Raw genomic sequence first — 20,483 nt, forward strand, 5'->3', positions numbered from 1 at the left:
ACACACGCTCACACACACCCGCATGCTCACACACACACTCTCTCTCACACACACTCCACCTGCAAATTACCCAGGACTCCCTTCGTGTGTGTGTTTCTGAGATCCGGACACATCTGCTACCTCTCACCTTCAGTGTGTCATGTTGCAGTGCACAGTGAGGCCTGTAGGGGGTGCTGTGGTAAGTTCGGTCTTGATCACAGACCAGCAGCCAAAACAGTGAGCGAGACTGTTTGACCTTTTATCTTAATGAGCTCGAAGAGTTTATGAGGCAGAAAATGAGCCCGTATGGCTGTGAAATCACATCAGTGTCATAGCAACAGATCAGACAACACATCTGCCGGCCAGAGTCAACAACAACACTGACTGACTGCAGGCTGCGTCATGGTGATGACACGTAGTGGTGCGAAGAGGAGCTGATGTGTGTTATCATGTTATCGTGTGTGTTATCATGTTATCATGTGTGTTATCATGTTATCGTGTGTGCTATCATGTTATTGTGTGTGTTATCATGTTATCATGTGTGTTATCATGTTATCGTGTGTGTTATCATGTTATCATGTGTGTTATCATGTTATCGTGTGTGTTATCATGTTATCATGTGTGTTATCATGTTATCGTGTGTGCTATCATGTTATCATGTGTGTTATCGTGTGTGTTATCATGTTATCGTGTGTGTTATCATGTTATCATGTGTGTTATCGTGTTATCGTGTGTGTTATCATGTGTGTTATCATGTTATCGTGTGTGTTATCGTGTTATCATGTGTGTTATCATGTTATCGTGTGTGTTATCATGTTATCGTGTGTGTTATCATGTTATCATGTGTGTTATCATGTTATCGTGTGTGTTATCATGTTATCATGTGTGTTATCATGTTATCATGTGTGTTATCATGTTATCGTGTGTGTTATCATGTGTGTTATCATGTTATCGTGTGTGTTATCATGTTATCATGTGTGTTATCATGTTATCGTGTGTGCTATCATGTTATCATGTGTGTTATCATGTTATCGTGTGTGTTATCGTGTTATCGTGTGTGTTATCATGTTATCATGTGTGTTATCGTGTTATCATGTTTGTTATCATGTTATCGTGTGTGTTATCATGTTATCATGTGTGTTATCATGTTATCATGTGTGTTATCATGTTATCGTGTGTGTTATCATGTGTGTTATCATGTTATCGTGTGTGTTATCATGTGTGTTATCATGTTATCGTGTGTGCTATCATGTTATCATGTGTGTTATCATGTTATCATGTGTGTTATCGTGTTATCGTGTGTGTTATCATGTTATCATGTGTGTTATCGTGTTATCATGTTTGTTATCATGTTATCATGTGTGTTATCATGTTATCGTGTGTGTTATCATGTTATCATGTGTGTTATCATGTTATCGTGTGTGCTATCATGTTATCATGTGTGTTATCATGTTATCATGTGTGTTATCGTGTTATCGTGTGTGTTATCATGTTATCATGTGTGTTATCGTGTTATCATGTTTGTTATCATGTTATCATGTGTGTTATCATGTTATCGTGTGTGTTATCATGTTATCATGTGTGTTCTCATGTTATCATGTGTGTTATCATGTTATCGTGTGTGTTATCATGTGTGTTATCATGTTATCGTGTGTGTTATCATGTTATCATGTGTGTTATCATGTTATCGTGTGTGCTATCATGTTATCATGTGTGTTATCATGTTATCGTGTGTGTTATCGTGTTATCGTGTGTGTTATCATGTTATCATGTGTGTTATCATGTTATCATGTGTGTTATCATGTTATCATGTGTGTTATCATGTTATCGTGTGTGTTATCATGTTATCGTGTGTGTTATCGTGTTATCATGTGTGTTATCATGTTATCGTGTGTGCTATTATGTTATCATGTGTGTTATCATGTTATCATGTGTGTTATCATGTTATCGTGTGTGTTATCATGTTATCGTGTGTGTTATCATGTTATCATGTGTGTTATCATGTTATCGTGTGTGCTATCATGTTATCATGTGTGTTATCGTGTTATCATGTTTGTTATCATGTTATCGTGTGTGTTATCATGTTATCATGTGTGTTATCATGTTATCATGTGTGTTATCATGTTATCATGTGTGTTATCATGTTATCGTGTGTGTTATCATGTGTGTTATCATGTTATCGTGTGTGTTATCATGTTATCATGTGTGTTATCATGTTATCGTGTGTGCTATCATGTTATCATGTGTGTTATCATGTTATCATGTGTGTTATCGTGTTATCGTGTGTGTTATCATGTTATCATGTGTGTTATCGTGTTATCATGTTTGTTATCATGTTATCATGTGTGTTATCATGTTATCGTGTGTGTTATCATGTTATCATGTGTGTTATCATGTTATCATGTGTGTTATCATGTTATCGTGTGTGTTATCATGTGTGTTATCATGTTATCGTGTGTGTTATCATGTTATCATGTGTGTTATCATGTTATCGTGTGTGCTATCATGTTATCATGTGTGTTATCATGTTATCGTGTGTGTTATCGTGTTATCGTGTGTGTTATCATGTTATCATGTGTGTTATCATGTTATCATGTGTGTTATCATGTTATCATGTGTGTTATCATGTTATCGTGTGTGTTATCATGTTATCGTGTGTGTTATCGTATTATCATGTGTGTTATCATGTTATCGTGTGTGCTATTATGTTATCATGTGTGTTATCATGTTATCATGTGTGTTATCATGTTATCGTGTGTGTTATCATGTTATCGTGTGTGTTATCATGTTATCATGTGTGTTATCATGTTATCGTGTGTGCTATCATGTTATCATGTGTGTTATCATGTTAACGTGTGTGTTATCGTGTTATCGTGTGTGTTATCATGTTATCATGTGTGTTATCGTGTTATCATGTTTGTTATCATGTGTGTTATCATGTGTGTTATCATGTTATCATGTGTGTTATGTTATCGTGTGTGTTATCATGTTATCGTGTGTGTTATCATGTTATCATGTCTGTTATCATGTGTGTTATCATGTTATCATGTGTGTTATGTTATCGTGTGTGTTATCATGTTATCGTGTGTGTTATCATGTTATCATGTGTGTTATCGTGTTATCATGTGTGTTATCATGTTATCGTGTGTGTTATCATGTTATCGTGTGTGTTATCATGTTATCGTGTGTGTTATCATGTTATCATGTGTGTTATCATGTTATCATGTGTGTTATCATGTGTGTTATCATGTTATCGTGTGTGCTATCATGTTATCGTGTGTGTTATCATGTTATCATGTGTGTTATCGTGTTATCATGTGTGTTATCATGTTATCGTGTGTGTTATCATGTTATCATGTGTGTTATCGTGTTATCATGTCTGTTATCATGTGTGTTATCATGTTATCATGTGTGTTATCGTGTTATCATGTGTGTTATCATGTTATCGTGTGTGTTATCATGTTATCATGTGTGTTATCATGTTATCATGTCTGTTATCATGTGTGTTATCATGTTATCGTGTGTGTTATCATGTTATCATGTGTGTTATTGTGTTATCATGTCTGTTATCATGTGTGTTATCATGTTATCGTGTGTTATCATGTTATCATGTGTGTTATCATGTTATCATGTCTGTTATCATGTGTGCTATCATGTTATCATGTGTGTTATCATGTTATCATGTGTGTTATCATGTTATCGTGTGTGTTATCATGTTATCGTGTCTGTTATCATGTTATCGTGTGTGTTATCATGTTATCATGTGTGTTATCATGTTATCGTGTGTGTTATCATGTTATCATGTGTGTTATCATGTGTGTTATCATGTTATCGTGTGTGCTATCATGTTATCGTGTGTGTTATCATGTTATCATGTGTGTTATCGTGTTATCATGTGTGTTATCATGTTATCGTGTGTGTTATCATGTTATCATGTGTGTTATCATGTTATCATGTCTGTTATCATGTGTGTTATCATGTTATCATGTGTGTTATCGTGTTATCATGTGTGTTATCATGTTATCGTGTGTGTTATCATGTTATCATGTGTGTTATCATGTTATCATGTCTGTTATCATGTGTGTTATCATGTTATCGTGTGTGTTATCATGTTATCATGTGTGTTATCGTGTTATCGTGTGTGCTATCATGTTATCGTGTGTGTTATCATGTTATCATGTGTGTTATCGTGTTATCATGTGTGTTATCATGTTATCGTGTGTGTTATCATGTTATCATGTGTGTTATCATGTTATCATGTCTGTTATCATGTGTGTTATCATGTTATCATGTGTGTTATCGTGTTATCATGTGTGTTATCATGTTATCGTGTGTGTTATCATGTTATCATGTGTGTTATCATGTTATCATGTCTGTTATCATGTGTGTTATCATGTTATCGTGTGTGTTATCATGTTATCATGTGTGTTATCATGTTATCATGTCTGTTATCATGTGTGCTATCATGTTATCATGTGTGTTATCATGTTATCATGTGTGTTATCATGTTATCGTGTGTGTTATCATGTTATCGTGTCTGTTATCATGTTATCGTGTGTGTTATCATGTTATCATGTGTGTTATCATGTTATCGTGTGTGTTATCATGTTATCATGTGTGTTATCATGTGTGTTATCATGTTATCGTGTGTGCTATCATGTTATCGTGTGTGTTATCATGTTATCATGTGTGTTATCGTGTTATCATGTGTGTTATCATGTTATCGTGTGTGTTATCATGTTATCATGTGTGTTATCATGTTATCATGTCTGTTATCATGTGTGTTATCATGTTATCATGTGTGTTATCATGTTATCATGTGTGTTATCATGTTATCGTGTGTGTTATCATGTTATCATGTGTGTTATCATGTTATCATGTCTGTTATCATGTGTGTTATCATGTTATCGTGTGTGTTATCATGTTATCATGTGTGTTATCGTGTTATCGTGTGTGCTATCATGTTATCGTGTGTGTTATCATGTTATCATGTGTGTTATCGTGTTATCATGTGTGTTATCATGTTATCGTGTGTGTTATCATGTTATCGTGTGTGTTATCATGTTATCATGTGTGTTATCATGTGTGTTATCATGTTATCGTGTGTGCTATCATGTTATCGTGTGTGTTATCATGTTATCATGTGTGTTATCGTGTTATCATGTGTGTTATCATGTTATCGTGTGTGTTATCATGTTATCATGTGTGTTATCATGTTATCATGTCTGTTATCATGTGTGCTATCATATTATCATGTGTGTTATCATGTTATCATGTGTGTTATCATGTTATCGTGTGTTATCATGTTATCATGTGTGTTATCATGTGTGTTATCGTGTGTGTTATCATGTTATCATGTGTGTTATCGTGTTATCGTGTCTGTTATCATGTGTGTTATCATGTTATCATGTGTGTTATCATGTGTGTTATCGTGTTATCATGTCTGTTATCATGTGTGTTATCATGTTATCATGTGTGTTATCATGTGTGTTATCATGTTATCATGTGTGTTATCATGTTATCGTGTGTGCTATCATGTTATCATGTGTGTTATCATGTGTGTTATCATGTTATCATGTGTGTTATCGTGTGTGTTATCGTGTTATGATGTGTGTTATCATGTGTGTTATCATGTTATCATGTGTGTTATCATGTTATCATGTATGTTATCGTGTTATCATGTGTGTTATCGTGTTATCATGTTATCATGTGTGTTATCATGTGTGTTATCGTGTTATCATGTGTGTTATCATGTTATCATGTGTGTTATCGTGTTATCATGTGTGTTATGATGTGTGTTATCGTGTTATCATGTGTGTTATCATGTTATCATGTGTTATCATGTGTGTTATCGTGTTATCATGTGTTTTATCATGTTATCATGTGTGTTATCATGTTATCGTGTATGTTATCATGTGTGTTATCGTGTTATCATGTGTGTTGTCATGTGTGTTATCGTGTTATCATGTGTGTTATCGTGTGTGTTATCGTGTTATCATGTGTGTTATCATGTGTGTTGTCATGTGTGTTATCATGTGTGTTATCATGTGTGTTATCGTGTTATCATGTGTGTTATCATGTGTGTTGTCATGTGTGTTATCATGTGTATGTTATCATGTGTGTTATCGTGTTATCATGTGTGTTGTCATGTGTGTTATCGTGTTATCATGTGTGTTATCGTGTGTGTTATCGTGTTATCATGTGTGTTATCATGTTATCATGTGTGTTATCATGTGTGTTGTCATGTGTGTTATCATGTGTGTTATCATGTGTGTTATCGTGTTATCATGTGTGTTATCATGTGTGTTATCATGTGTGTTATCATGTTATCATGTGTGTTATCATGTGTGTTATCATGTGTGTTATCGTGTGTGTTATCGTGTGTGTTATCGTGTTATCATGTGTGTTATCGTGTTATCATGTGTGTTATCATGTGTGTTATCATGTTATCATGTGTGTTGTCATGTGTGTTATCATGTTATCATGTGTGTTGTCATGTGTGTTATCATGTGTGTTATCGTGTTATCATGTGTGTTATCATGTGTGTTATCGTGTTATCATGTGTGTTATCATGTTATCATGTGTGTTATCGTGTTATCATGTTACAGGACATTAGAGACATTGAGGACATTAGAGACACTGAGGACACGAGAGACACTCAGGACATTAGAGACACTGATGAGACATTGAGGACACTAGAGACACTGAGGACATTAGAGACATTGAGGACACTAGAGACATTGAGGACACTAGAGACACTGAGGGCATTAGAGACACTGAGGACACTAGGGACACTGAGGACATTAGAGACACTGAGGACACTAGAGACAATGAGGACACTAGAGACACTGATGACATTAGATACATTGAGGACATTAGAGACACTGGGGGCATTAGAGACACTGAGGACACTAGAGACACTGGTGACATTGAGGACATTAGACATTGAGGACATTAGAGACACTGAGGACATTAGATACACTGAGGACATTAGAGACACTGAGGACATTAGAGACACTGAGGACATTGGAGACATTGAGGACATTAGAGACATTGAGGACATTAGAGACATTGAGGACATTAGAGCCACGGAGGACATTAGAGACATTGAGTCCATTAGAGACACTGAGGACATTAGAGACATTGAGGACATTAGAGACACTGAGGACACTAGAGACACTGAGGACATTAGAGACACTGAGGACATTAGAGACATTGAGGACATTAGAGACACTGAGGACACTAGAGACACTGAGGACATTAGAGACACTGAGGACATTAGAGACATTGAGGACATTCGAGACACGGAGGACATTAGAGACACGGAGGACATTAGAGACACTGAGGACAAGTGTCTTTAAGTATTTATTATTCTGTGAAACACTAATTAATAAACATAGACAAACAGTTTAATCCATTAAATTAACAATATTATTACGTTGTTCTGGTTACTGACCTGAATATTATAGAATATAAATAATATCTGTAATAAGGTGATACTAAAGAGTTCAGTGTATTAGTACATGAAGTATTACAGTATTGCATCAGCAATAATACCACAGGACCTCACAGTACTACTACTACTATAAAACATGATACATACAAATACATACATATTGTTTTAAAGAATATTAAATACAGGGAGCTTTTTAAAAAGTTTGAATCTGTTACTTTAAAGATAAAATAATCATAAAATAATGAGATCATTCTGACTAAAGGTCCACTTATAAGCTTCTTCCTTTGAGCTTTCAACCACATCACATGGTCTTCATCAGCAGATCATGTGAACTGCAATAAGAACTCGTGATAAAGTTCAACAGATAAAGACCGGGGTCCCACAGAGACCCAGTAGACCCACAGAGACCCAGTAGACCAGCAGCACTGCTACACACAGAGACCCGGTAGACCTACAAAGACCCAGTAGACCAGCAGCACTGCTACACACAGAGACCCGGTAGACCCACAGAGACCCAGTAGACCAGCAGCACTGCTACACACAGAGACCCGGTAGACCTACAGGGACCCAGTAGACCAGCAGCACTGCTACACACAGAGACCCGGTAGACCTACAGGGACCCAGTAGACCAGCAGCACTGCTACACACAGAGACCCGGTAGACCCACAGAGACCCAGTAGACCAGCAGCACTGCTACACACAGAGACCCGGTAGACCTACAGGGACCCAGTAGACCAGCAGCACTGCTACACACAGAGACCCGGTAGACCCACAGAGACCCAGTAGACCAGCAGCACTGCTACACACAGAGACCCGGTAGACCTACAGGGACCCAGTAGACCAGCAGCACTGCTACACACAGAGACCCGGTAGACCTACAAAGACCCAGTAGACCAGCAGCACTGCTACACACAGAGACCCGGTAGACCTACAGGGACCCAGTAGACCAGCAGCACTGCTACACACAGAGACCCGGTAGACCTACAGGGACCCAGTAGACCAGCAGCACTGCTACACACAGAGACCCGGTAGACCTACAGGGACCCAGTAGACCAGCAGCACTGCTACACACAGAGACCCGGTAGACCTACAAAGACCCAGTAGACCAGCAGCACTGCTACACACAGAGACCCGGTAGACCTACAGGGACCCAGTAGACCAGCAGCACTGCTACACACAGAGACCCGGTAGACCTACAGGGACCCAGTAGACCAGCAGCACTGCTACACACAGAGACCCGGTAGACCTACAGGGACCCAGTAGACCAGCAGCACTGCTACACACAGAGACCCGGTAGACCTACAAAGACCCAGTAGACCAGCAGCACTGCTACACACAGAGACCCGGTAGACCTACAGGGACCCAGTAGACCAGCAGCACTGCTACACACAGAGACCCGGTAGACCTACAGGGACCCAGTAGACCAGCAGCACTGCTACACACAGAGACCCGGTAGACCTACAGGGACCCAGTAGACCAGCAGCACTGCTACACACAGAGACCCGGTAGACCTACAAAGACCCAGTAGACCAGCAGCACTGCTACACACAGAGACCCGGTAGACCTACAGGGACCCAGTAGACCAGCAGCACTGCTACACACAGAGACCCGGTAGACCTACAGGGACCCAGTAGACCAGCAGCACTGCTACACACAGAGACCCGGTAGCTTCAGGACTTCAGTTGAAGACGATGATGCTGAATGAAGCCGTTAAAAGCAGATCCATATGAATAATAAAGGTCCCTGTCCTGGTGCTCACAGGTGTGTGTTCGTGTGCAGCAGCTACCTGTTGTGTTCTTAATGTAACACACACACACACACACACACACACACACACACACAGGCGCGCTAAATCCCTCACAAGGTCATGTTGCTGTGGGTGGTATTCCGGGTTAAACCCCCGTATTCACGTCGATTTTACCGGATATACAAACATGACCATAACCGTAATGACCGTGTGTGCGTGTGTGTGTTTGTGTGAATGACGTCCTTACCGTAAACGCCCTGGCCGTGCGCGCCCTGCAGGAAGCCGGTAAACAGCCACAGGAGACCGAACACCAGACCCATCTTCACATCCTCCTCTGGCCGCCTCGCAGCTCCTCCAGCCGGCGTCCCTCCGCACGGAATCCGGTGACCGGTCACCGGTTCTCATCCAAAAAAAAATCCAGCTGTGCACCCCCCCTCCCACTCCTAAACACTCCAGATGTGACAGGAAGGTCCGGTTCCGAGATAACCTCGGCTTAAAAAACGGTCAGCGGAGACGCGCACGTGCCTTCAGCCGCGTCTCCTTTTCGGTGACATTGTCGGTAAAAAAAGACACCGATTCAGAAAAAAAAAAACACGACCCGGTACCGCTCACAAGTCCCCGCTGCCCCCCCTCCGCCGAGTCCAACACTGCGCTCCGTGTCCGTTAGTCGGTACCGGAGTAACGTCCATCACTCACCGAGAGGTGAGAAGCGGTAAAACCCGCTCCGCGTCCGTTCCAGCGGCTCGTCGCGGAGCCCGTCAGGCCGGGCAAAGGTGAGGGAGAGGCGGGCACCGTGACGCCGTGATGCCGCTCTGAGCTCAGGAAGAAGAAGAGGCGGACAGTCCGGTGGACTCGTCGGTGCACTTTTACCGATGAGACACGTCACCGAGCGAACCGAGCGGTAAAGTCGAGCAGAGTAGACATGGATGCTGCTTCCCGAAATACATTTTTTTTTCAAAATAAAACACAGTGACCAAACGTTGCAATATATGTATTTTTATGGTTTATTCAAAACAACACAAAACTGATCTAATAAACATAAAAAGGACGGCGGTGACCGACCCGTGGGTCGCGAGCCTCCAAGGAGTCAAAGTTAAATCTGATTATTATTAAAGAAAATATTTCTGATACAAACAAAAATATGTTTGTTTCTTTAGACTTTTGCGAATTTGTTTTTGTTTGTTTGTTTGTTTGGTAGAATAATAACAAATTCAACTGAAAATAGAATAAAATACTTAAAAAGCTCACAACTGTGTGAGTTTAAACTGTGGCAGGAGTTCTGTAATAAATCATATTCTGTAATAATTTGTCATAAAATAATACAGTTAAGTGTTGCTCACATGTAGAATAGTATAAATATGTTACTTTACATGTTAACACATTTAGGTTGGTTTTAATTCCCTTTTCCATGAAAGTATTGTTCCTTATTCCATTGTATTGTTAATTGTATTTGTATAAATCTGTTCGGAGGCAGACATGTGACCCAAACGTGATTATGTATGTGATTGTGTTGTTGTATAAGTAGGCTGTGTTATTATGTTACTTATCAACACATTCATGTAACTGTTTCTATACTCATACAAGAACAACATTCCCAGTGTTACGTATAACCCTCTGTCCTGCTGTGAATGTTTGTGCGTGTGTATTCTATGTCTTTGAGTTCTAGGTGCAGCTCCCTGATGACTGATTGAGGGCACCTGGATGAAGGTGTGGGTTTTACCTTTATAAGCGCCTCCTTGCTGGCGCTCTCTCACCTGTCCGGCACCAGACCCTGGTTGTAGTGGCAGCTTATTTTACCGGCCTTCTTGGCCACTTCTTGCATCGTAGACTACGATGTCCAATTTACCTGCTCTTGCAGGCTAAACTTTTCTTGCTAGCTGTCCAAAGATGAGGCTCGTAGCTCATAGTTAAAAGTAGTTTTATTCCATGTAAAACATAAACAAAACAACTTCCTTCGGTAATAACTGGAGTACTAAAACACTGGCTATAACTAAAAAGTCTATAATCTGCATCCTATAATCTGCAATCTAGAATCTGCGGTCAGAAAAATTGTTGCTCCACATCCTGTTCCATCAAAGCCTAACTTACACTGAACTCACTTAAAGGAGTCAACCAATAACTATCCAATAGCAGGACAGAATAGAGGAGCCTTTATCTTCAAAGGGCAAAACACATTTTACAACATGACCTGTTGTATGGTAAACATTCTAAAGGGCATAACACATACTTTTGCAATAAACATAAAATACAAAAACTGTTAAGAATACAAAATGGCTCTTACACTGGTCTTTAGTTAGATTTGCACATTACAGTTTATTTGTGTCCTGGGACGCTATATGTAGTTAGACCTGGGTTAAAATGACACTGTAGTTAGACCTGGGTTAAAATGACACTGTAGTTAGACCTGGGTTAAAATGACATTGTAGTTAGACCTGGGTTAAAATGACACTGTAGTTAGACCTGGGTTAAAATGACATTGTAGTTAGACCTGGGTTAAAATGACACTGTAGTTAGACCTGGGTTAAAATGACACTGTAGTTAGACCTGGGTTAAAATGACATTGTAGTTAGACCTGGGTTAAAATGACACTGTAGTTAGACCTGGGTTAAAATGACATTGTAGTTAGACATGGGTTAAAATGACACTGTAGTTAGACCTGGGTTAAAATGACATTGTAGTTAGACCTGGGTTAAAATGACACTGTAGTTAGACCTGGGTTAAAATGACACTGTAGTTAGACATGGGTTAAAATGACACTGTAGTTAGACCTGGGTTAAAATGACATTGTAGTTAGACATGGGTTAAAATGACATTGTAGTTAGACCTGGGTTAAAATGACACTGTAGTTAGACCTGGGTTAAAATGACACTGTAGTTAGACCTGGGTTAAAATGACACTGTAGTTAGACCTGGGTTAAAATGACATTGTAGTTAGACCTGGGTTAAAATGACACTGTAGTTAGACCTGGGTTAAAATGACACTGTAGTTAGACCTGGGTTAAAATGACACTGTAGTTAGACCTGGGTTAAAATGACACTGTAGTTAGACCTGGGTTAAAATGACATTGTAGTTAGACCTGGGTTAAAATGACACTGTAGTTAGACCTGGGTTAAAATGACACTGTAGTTAGACCTGGGTTAAAATGACATTGTAGTTAGACCTGGGTTAAAATGACACTGTAGTTAGACCTGGGTTAAAATGACACTGTAGTTAGACCTGGGTTAAAATGACATTGTAGTTAGACCTGGGTTAAAATGACACTGTAGTTAGACCTGGGTTAAAATGACACTGTAGTTAGACCTGGGTTAAAATGACATTGTAGTTAGACCTGGGTTAAAATGACACTGTAGTTAGACCTGGGTTAAAATGACACTGTAGTTATACCTGGGTTAAAATGACACTGTAGTTAGACCTGGGTTAAAATGACATTGTAGTTAGACCTGGGTTAAAATGACACTGTAGTTAGACCTGGGTTAAAATGACATTGTAGTTAGACATGGGTTAAAATGACACTGTAGTTAGACCTGGGTTAAAATGACACTGTAGTTAGACCTGGGTTAAAATGACATTGTAGTTAGACCTGGGTTAAAATGACACTGTAGTTAGACCTGGGTTAAAATGACACTGTAGTTAGACCTGGGTTAAAATGACATTGTAGTTAGACCTGGGTTAAAATGACACTGTAGTTAGACCTGGGTTAAAATGACACTGTAGTTATACCTGGGTTAAAATGACACTGTAGTTAGACCTGGGTTAAAATGACATTGTAGTTAGACCTGGGTTAAAATGACACTGTAGTTAGACCTGGGTTAAAATGACATTGTAGTTAGACATGGGTTAAAATGACACTGTAGTTAGACCTGGGTTAAAATGACACTGTAGTTAGACCTGGGTTAAAATGACACTGTAGTTAGACCTGGGTTAAAATGACACTGTAGTTAGAGCTGGGATAAAATTACACTGTAGTTAGACCTGAGATGTACATATAGTACTTTATACTGTACTACATCTCAGAGGTACATTTAGTACTTTATACTGTACTACATCTCAGAGGTACATTTAGTACTTTATACTGTACTACACCTCAGATGTACATATAGTACTTTATACTGTACTACATCTCAGAGGTACATATAGTACTTTATACTGTACTACATCTCAGAGGTACATATAGTACTTTATACTGTACTACATCTCAGAGGTACATATAGTACTTTATACTGTACTACATCTCAGAGGTACATTTAGTACTTTATACTGTACTACATCTCAGAGGTACATATAGTACTTTATACTGTACTACATCTCAGAGGTACATATTGTACTTTATACTGTACTACACCTCAGAGGTACATATTGTACTTTATACTGTACTATATATCAGAGGTACATTTAGTACTTTATACTGTACTACATATCAGAGGTACATATAGTACTTTATACTGTACTACACCTCAGAGGTGCATATAGTACTTTATACTGTACTACATCTCAGAGGTACATATAGTACTTTATACTGTACTACATCTCAGAGGAGATATCGTACTTTATACTGTACTACATCTCAGAGGTACATTTAGTACTTTATACTGTACTACACCTCAGAGGAGATATTGTACTTTATATTGTACTACACCTCAGAGGTAAATAAAGTACTTTATACTGTACTACATCTCAGAGGTACATTTACTACTTTATACTGTACTATACTTCAGTATATCCTGTATGTGTTAATACTCTCATTGTGTTTTAATGCTGGAGGAAGATTACTTTGAAATGATCGGTGGACTGGAGGATCCGCTCGTCTTTGTATACTGAAAGTACTTCAGTACACTCTGTACTGAAGTACTTTGATACTTTCATCAGGACGTCTGCAGTATTAGAGAACTTTCAGGTTTCATAAAAAGAGATTCGAGACTTTAAATTCTTTTCTTTGTATTTTTGTTTTGTTTTCACAGAATCAGAGACGTCACATGATTAATATTCATCACTTACAGTAAATGAGACAAAACGTGTTTAAAGCTCCATTCTTTTTTTTATATTTGACGCCTATCCAGCGTAGGGAAACCTGAGGAGCGCGGCCTGTCCGGGGCCAAGTCGCAGCTCCGTGAGGTCCACGTCGCCACCATCGGCCGGCAGGACGGCGCCGTCGGTGCTGAGGACAACCGTCGCACGCCGAGGAAGCGCCGCGCCGCTCAGCTGCAGCGCCACCGCCTCCTCCGCCCAGTTGAAGGCGGCCAGGTAGCGCTCGCTCTGATCCCAGACGCGCAGGTACGCCAGCGAGGAGGAGGAGTTAGAGAGGAGCAGGAAGTCTCCGAACAGCAGGGAGCGCTCTTTACAACGGAGCTCGCTCAGAGCGCTGAAGAACCGGAGACAGGACCGACGCTCCGCCTGCTCCTCCTGGAGGAGAGAATACACAGTGTCATTACTGTACTGCTGTACTCGTACTACTACTGCTGGTACTAGTACTACTGCTACTACGAGCACAACAATTAATGCTAGTACTATAGCTGTAGTACCTTTTCTCCTGTTGTAACCACTTCTGTGACTGCTGGTACTGCCAGCACTGATAACAGCATTTCTGCTACAAGTGCTTCCACTACATGTACTCTTGTACTACTTGTTCTTGCATTACTTGTACTTGTACTAGTAGTAGTAGTACTTGCCCTACTTGTATTAGCGTAACTTGTACTTGCGCTCCTTGTACTTGCACTCATTGTACTTGCGCTACTAGTACTTGTACTCCTTGTACTACTCGTACTTGTACTCCTTGTACTTCCTCCTGTCACTCTCAGTATTTACCTTCAAAGTCCCGTTCAGCTCCTCATCAGAGTCCCAAAGCATTCTGGGAAACTTGGTGCCCTTTAACACAGATGATAAAAAGTGAAGATCAATCAGTGATAATCAATAATCATGTTTGATGATGAATTAGAAAGGACTCCTTCAGCACCACCTAGTGGTGGGAGTGAGTGAGACGCCATAGACCAGAATCCACTCATTAATCTACTGATTTAACATCCGTCTCTCAAGTCTCACTGCTACTGCTGGTACGAGTCCGACTGCTGGTACTCGTTCTACTGCTGGTACTAGTCCTACTGCTGGTATGAGTCCTACTGCTACTGCTGGTACTAGCCCTACTGCTGGTACGAGTCCTACTGCTGGTACTACTAGTTCTACTGCTGGTACGAGTCCTACTGCTACTGCTGGTACTAGTCATACTGCTACTGCTGGTACTAGTCCTACTGCTACTGCTGGTACGAGTCCTACTGCTGGTACTAGTCCTACTGCTGGTACTAGTTCTACTGCTGGTACGAGTCCTACTGCTACTGCTGGTACTAGTCCTACTGCTGGTACTAGTTCTACTGCTGGTATGAGTCCTACTGCTACTGCTGGTACTAGCCCTACTGCTGGTACGAGTCCTACTGCTGGTACTAGTTCTACTGCTGGTACGAGTCCTACTGCTACTGCTGGTACTAGTCATACTGCTACTGCTGGTACTAGTCCTACTGCTGGTACTCGTTCTACTGCTGGTACTCGTTCTACTGCTGGTACGAGTCCTACTGCTGGTACTAGTCCTACTGCTACTGATGGTACTAGTCCTACAGCTACTGCTGGTACTAGTCCTACTGCTGGTACTAGTCATACTGCTGGTACTAGTCATACTGCTACTGCTGGTACTAGTCCTACTGCTGGTACTAGTCATACTGCTGGTACGAGTCCTACTGCTGGTACTAGTCCTACTGCTACTGATGGTACTAGTCCTGCTGCAGGTACTAGCCCTACTGCTGGTACTAGCCCTACTGCTGGTACTAGTCCTACTGCTGGTACTAGCCCTACTGCTGGTACTAGTCCTACTGCTGGTACTAGCCCTACTGCTGGTACTAGTCCTACTGCTGGTACTAGTCCTACTGCTACTGCTGGTACTAGTCCTGCTGCTGGTACTAGCCCTACTGCTGGTACTAGTCCTACTGCTACTGCTGGTACTAGTCCTGCTGCTACTGCTGGTACTAGTCCTGCTGCTGGTACTAGCCCTACTGCTGGTACTAGTCCTACTGCTACTGCTGGTACTAGTCCTGCTGCTGGTACTAGCCCTACTGCTGGTACTAGTCCTACTGCTGGTACTAGCCCTACTGCTGGTACTAGTCCTACTGCTGGTACTAGTCCTACTGCTACTGCTGGTACTAGTCCTGCTGCTGGTACTAGCCCTACTGCTGGTACTAGTCCTACTGCTACTGCTGGTCCTAGTCCTACTGCTTCTGCTGGTACTAGTCCTACTGCTGGTACTAGCCCTACTGCTGGTACTAGTCCTACTGCTACTGCTGGTACTAGTCCTACTGCTGGTACTAGTCCTACTGCTGGTACAATTCTTTATGAAATAACAGACGCCGTAGACCAGACTCCACTGATTAATCCACTGATTTAACATCCGTCTCTCAGGTCTCACGGGACGTGTCCTCACCTCGTCCATCAGGCCGATCTCGTCTCCGTAGTTGAAGACGGGTGTCCCCGGCAGCGTGAGCAGCAGCAGCTGGTGCAGTTTGACCAGAGCCGGTACCACCAGCGAGGCCAGGTGACCCTGGTCCCGCCCCCCTAGGCTCCAGGCCAGCTTGAGCTGGCTGTGGGACGAGTACAAGAGCTGGACGGACTGAGCGAGCTCAGTGGCGTCCGCGGCGCCCGCGCTGCCGGGGCCGAGGAGGACCCTGGAGACCAGCAGGTCCACGCCAGTGGAGTTGAGGAGGGTGGACACGTCTTCAGCCGAGGAACGCTCTGTGACGCCGATCAGGACTCTGGAAAAACACATCCAGTCTTTGTTAGGTCAAACGGGCCGAGATATAAATATTTTATTTCACATCTGGTCAGTTTTCTGTTCTGAGGACTTTAGATGTCCTGATTCTGTTTGAGGATGATTAGGATTTAAAGAATTTGAGTCATGATGGACCTGGTCCCAGAGGTCCCAGTAGTCCCAGTGGACTCAGTGGTCACATCGGTCCCAGAGAGCCCAGTGGTCACAATAGACTTAGTGGTCCCAGTGGACTAAGTGGTCACAGTGGTCCCACTGGTCTCAATGGTTTCAGTGGTCCCAGAGATCCTAGAGGTCTCAGAGGTCCCAGTGGTCCCAGAGGTCCTAGTGGTCTGACAGATTGGTCTCTGACCTCTTGTTGGGATTGTCCTCCGTCCCGTTGTGGACGATGGCTCTGATGTCTGTCCACAGAGACGGCACCATGGAGGCCACTCGCTCCACCCCCGACATCTGCACGCCGTCCACGCCTTGTTTCATCCAGAAGACCAGAGCAGACTGAGGACAGACAGACAGACAGCTGGTAGAGACAGACAGCTATGGCGTCCCCTCTGGGGATGTAAACAGGAAGTGTAATAGTGAGCTAGCATTGACAGTCTGACTGATCTCTGTTCAGATCCTGTCTGCAGTGAACTGTCTCTCTCTCTGTATGTCTCTCTGCCTGTCTCTCTGTCTGTCTGTCTGTCTGTCTGTGTCTCTCTCTCTCTCACCTTCAGCCTCTCAGCTACGTTGGTCACACTGACGTTGGAGAACCAGGGTCCAGATGAACCCTGGTAGTTTGGAGTCAGATCGAGAACCACAGAAATACCTGCAGAGACAGACAACATGTAAACTAGACCAGGATCCTGAGCAGAATAACTTCAGTACTGTTCTCAAAGCTCATTCCTTCTAACAATGATTGTCATTGTTACCCTTCTTATGAGCGGCCTGGACCAGGTCTTTGAACTGGTCCAGGGTTCCAGAGTCAGAGGAGACCTCCTCGAACCTCAGACTCATGACGTTGTCTGCTGGAGCCACGTGGACCGGACCGACCACCAGACCTCGGACCTTCATCTGAAACAGATGGCCCACCTTCTGCTCCACTCCTGGGGGCGAGGAGGAGGAGGAGAGGGAAGAGGAGGAAAGGGAGGAGGTGGTGGAGGAGGAGGAAGACAAAACGGAATGCCTTGCTTCACATCTTCATGAATATATATAATAAATAATCTCTCCCAGAATGCCTTGCTTTCCTCACCCTTCAGGTCTTTCAGGGCGCTGAAGGCCCCGATGTCTCCGATCTGGTACAGCGGGCCGTCGTTCCACCAGCTGGAGGACGGGAGGTCTCTGCAGCGAGGAGCCTGGAGGACGATGAGGACGGCTCCACCCAACATCCCCAACCAGCCCAACCAGAACACCACCAGCAACGCCCAGCGCGTGCTCACCCAGCTGAGGACACAGGGAGGAGGACAAGAGACAGGGAGAGGGACGAGGAGACAGGGAGAGGGACGAGGAGGTCGAGGAGACAGGGAGGGCGACGAGGAGACAGGGAGGAGGACGAGGCGACAGGGAAGGGGACGAGGAGACAGGGAGGGGGATGAGGAGACAGGGAGGAGGACGAGGCGACAGGGAAGGGGACGAGGAGACAGGGAGGGGGATGAGGAGACAGGGAGGAGGACGAGGAGACAGTGAGGAGGACGAGGAGACAGGGAGGTGGACGAGGCGACAGGGAGGGGGACGAGGAGACAGTGAGGAGGACGAGGAGACAGGGAGGAGGACGAGGAGACAGGGAGAGGATGAGGAGACAGTGAGGAGGACGAGGAGACAGGGAGAGGACGAGGAGGACGAGGAGACAGGGAGGAGGATGAGGAGACAGGGAGAGGACGAGGAGGACGAGGAGACAGGGAGGAGGATGAGGAGACAGGGAGGGGGACAAGGAGACAGGGAGAGGAACGAGGAGACAGGGAGGGGGACGAGGAGACAGGGAGGAGGACAAGAGACAGGGAGAGGGACGAGGAGGACGAGGAGACAGGGAGGAGGATGAGGAGACAGGGAGGGGGACAAGGAGACAGGGAGAGGAACGAGGAGGACGAGGAGACAGGGAGGGGGACAAGGAGACAGGGAGGAGGACAAGAGACAGGGAGGGGGATGAGGAGACAGGAAGGGGGACGAGGCGACAGGGAGGAGGACGAGGAGACAGGGAGAGGACGAAGAGGACGAGGAGACAGGGAGGAGGATGAGGAGACAGGGAGGGGGACAAGGAGACAGGGAGAGGAACGAGGAGGACGAGGAGACAGGGAGGGGGACAAGGAGACAGGGAGAGGAACGAGGAGGACGAGGAGACAGGGAGGGGGACAAGGAGACAGGGAGAGGAACGAGGAGGACGAGGAGACAGGGAGGAGGACGAGGAGCCAGTGATGAGGACGAGGAGCCAGGGAGGGGGACGAGGAGACAGGGAGAGGACGAGGAGACAGGGAGAGGACGAGGAGACAGTGAGGAGGACGAGGAGACAGTGAGGGGGACAAGGATGCATGGAAGGAGAGCATCAGAGACATTCAGACATAATTCATTCAATATATACTGTATATATAGTGTGTGGGTGTGTGTGTGTGTGTGTGTGTGTGTGTGGGTGTGTGTTGGGGCCTCCTCACCCAGGAGTCCCGGCCACCCTCAGCAGCTCCTCTTTGTTCAGTCCGGTGAATTTCACCTCCTCGTCCTGAATCTTCAGCTTCACGGTTCCGTTCTTCTCCATCACCGCTCCGTCTGCCGGCTCCGCCTCCTCTCCTCCGGCAGACGGAGCGTCCTCGGCCCGGTCTCCTCCTCCTCCTCCGGTCATCGGCTGCTTCTCCTGCTCCTCCTGGTCCAGATCCGCCTCGCTCACATCGGCCTCCGTCGCATCGGCATCCGCGGCGACCGCATCTGGACCCGGCGACTCCGTCGGATCCGCATCTTTGGTCTCAGCATCCTTCAGATCCACGTTGGTCTCCTCCGTGTTCATAGCGGCGGTGATCTGTTAATGGATCTAATAGAGCGGCTCGGTACCGTCAGAGGAGTCCGTGATGTCTGTCTGTCTGTTTGTCTGTCTGTCTCTCTGTCTCTCGCTCTGTCTGTCTCTCTGTCTCTCGCTCTGTCTGTCTCTCTGTCTCTCGCTCTGTCTGTCTCTCTGTCTCTCGCTCTGTCTGTCTCTCTGTCTCTTGCTCTGTCTGACCGTAACGCTGCAGCGAATGATGCCTTCACTGCTGTGGGAAAAACGGGTACTCCCGGTCTCCTCTCACGTGTTCGATAGGTTGTTGTTTTGTTGTTTATTGTTTACACATTCAAATAAAAACACACATATGAGTCAGGTGTTTTGTAAACAACAGCTGTGTTTAGTGAAGCTGAATAACATTAATAACCAGGTGTAATCTAAAACGTGACCACGCCACGTGGGACTACAAAATGGCATAGAAGGGTTCTATATTTATTTTAATTCACTAATTTAATTATTATTATAGTTTTGTTTGTTTTGGGGGAAATATTGTAAATGTATT

The 20,483-nt window shown here is 43.5% G+C and overlaps 2 protein-coding genes across 4 annotated transcripts in view; both read right to left on the bottom strand.

The window, feature by feature from the left end:
- Nucleotides 1–9,593, bottom strand: part of mdga2a (MAM domain containing glycosylphosphatidylinositol anchor 2a) — a 52,811-nt gene extending 43,218 nt beyond the window's left edge. For all 3 annotated transcript variants that reach the window (XR_013772705.1, XM_079286654.1, XM_079286653.1), the window contains exon 1: nucleotides 9,430–9,593. Coding sequence is in view for 2 of the 3 variants with exons in the window: in XM_079286654.1 (XP_079142780.1) it covers nucleotides 9,430–9,502 (73 nt within the window). In the remaining variant the exon portion in view is untranslated. The remainder of the gene's footprint in view (nucleotides 1–9,429) is intronic.
- Nucleotides 9,594–14,219: 4,626 nt separating this feature from the next.
- slc3a2b (solute carrier family 3 member 2b) lies at nucleotides 14,220–20,040 on the bottom strand. The gene is made up of 8 exons (XM_079287106.1): nucleotides 19,605–20,040; nucleotides 18,212–18,402; nucleotides 17,892–18,065; nucleotides 17,691–17,788; nucleotides 17,336–17,478; nucleotides 16,642–16,969; nucleotides 14,985–15,044; nucleotides 14,220–14,582 (listed from the first exon to the last, which is right to left on the bottom strand). The coding sequence occupies exons 1-8, from the start codon at nucleotides 19,949–19,951 to the stop codon at nucleotides 14,232–14,234; spliced, it is 1,692 nt and encodes a 563-aa protein (XP_079143232.1). The 5' UTR covers nucleotides 19,952–20,040; the 3' UTR covers nucleotides 14,220–14,231.
- Between the last annotated feature and the right edge of the window lie 443 nt (nucleotides 20,041–20,483).

This window comes from Melanostigma gelatinosum, assembly GCF_949748355.1.
Source record: "Melanostigma gelatinosum genome assembly, chromosome: 16".
NCBI classification, from domain to species: Eukaryota; Metazoa; Chordata; class Actinopteri; order Perciformes; family Zoarcidae; genus Melanostigma; species Melanostigma gelatinosum.

Coding starts and splice junctions, on each gene's coding strand:
- slc3a2b (XM_079287106.1), bottom strand. CDS start 19,951: ATGAACACGGAGGAGACCAACGTGGATCTGAAGGATGCTGAGACCAAA. Junction 18,403..19,604: donor AGGGTGGCCGGGACTCCTGG/GTGAGGAGGCCC, acceptor CTGTGTCCTCAG/CTGGGTGAGCACGCGCTGGG. Junction 17,479..17,690: donor ACGTAGCTGAGAGGCTGAAG/GTGAGAGAGAGA, acceptor GTCTGTCCTCAG/TCTGCTCTGGTCTTCTGGAT.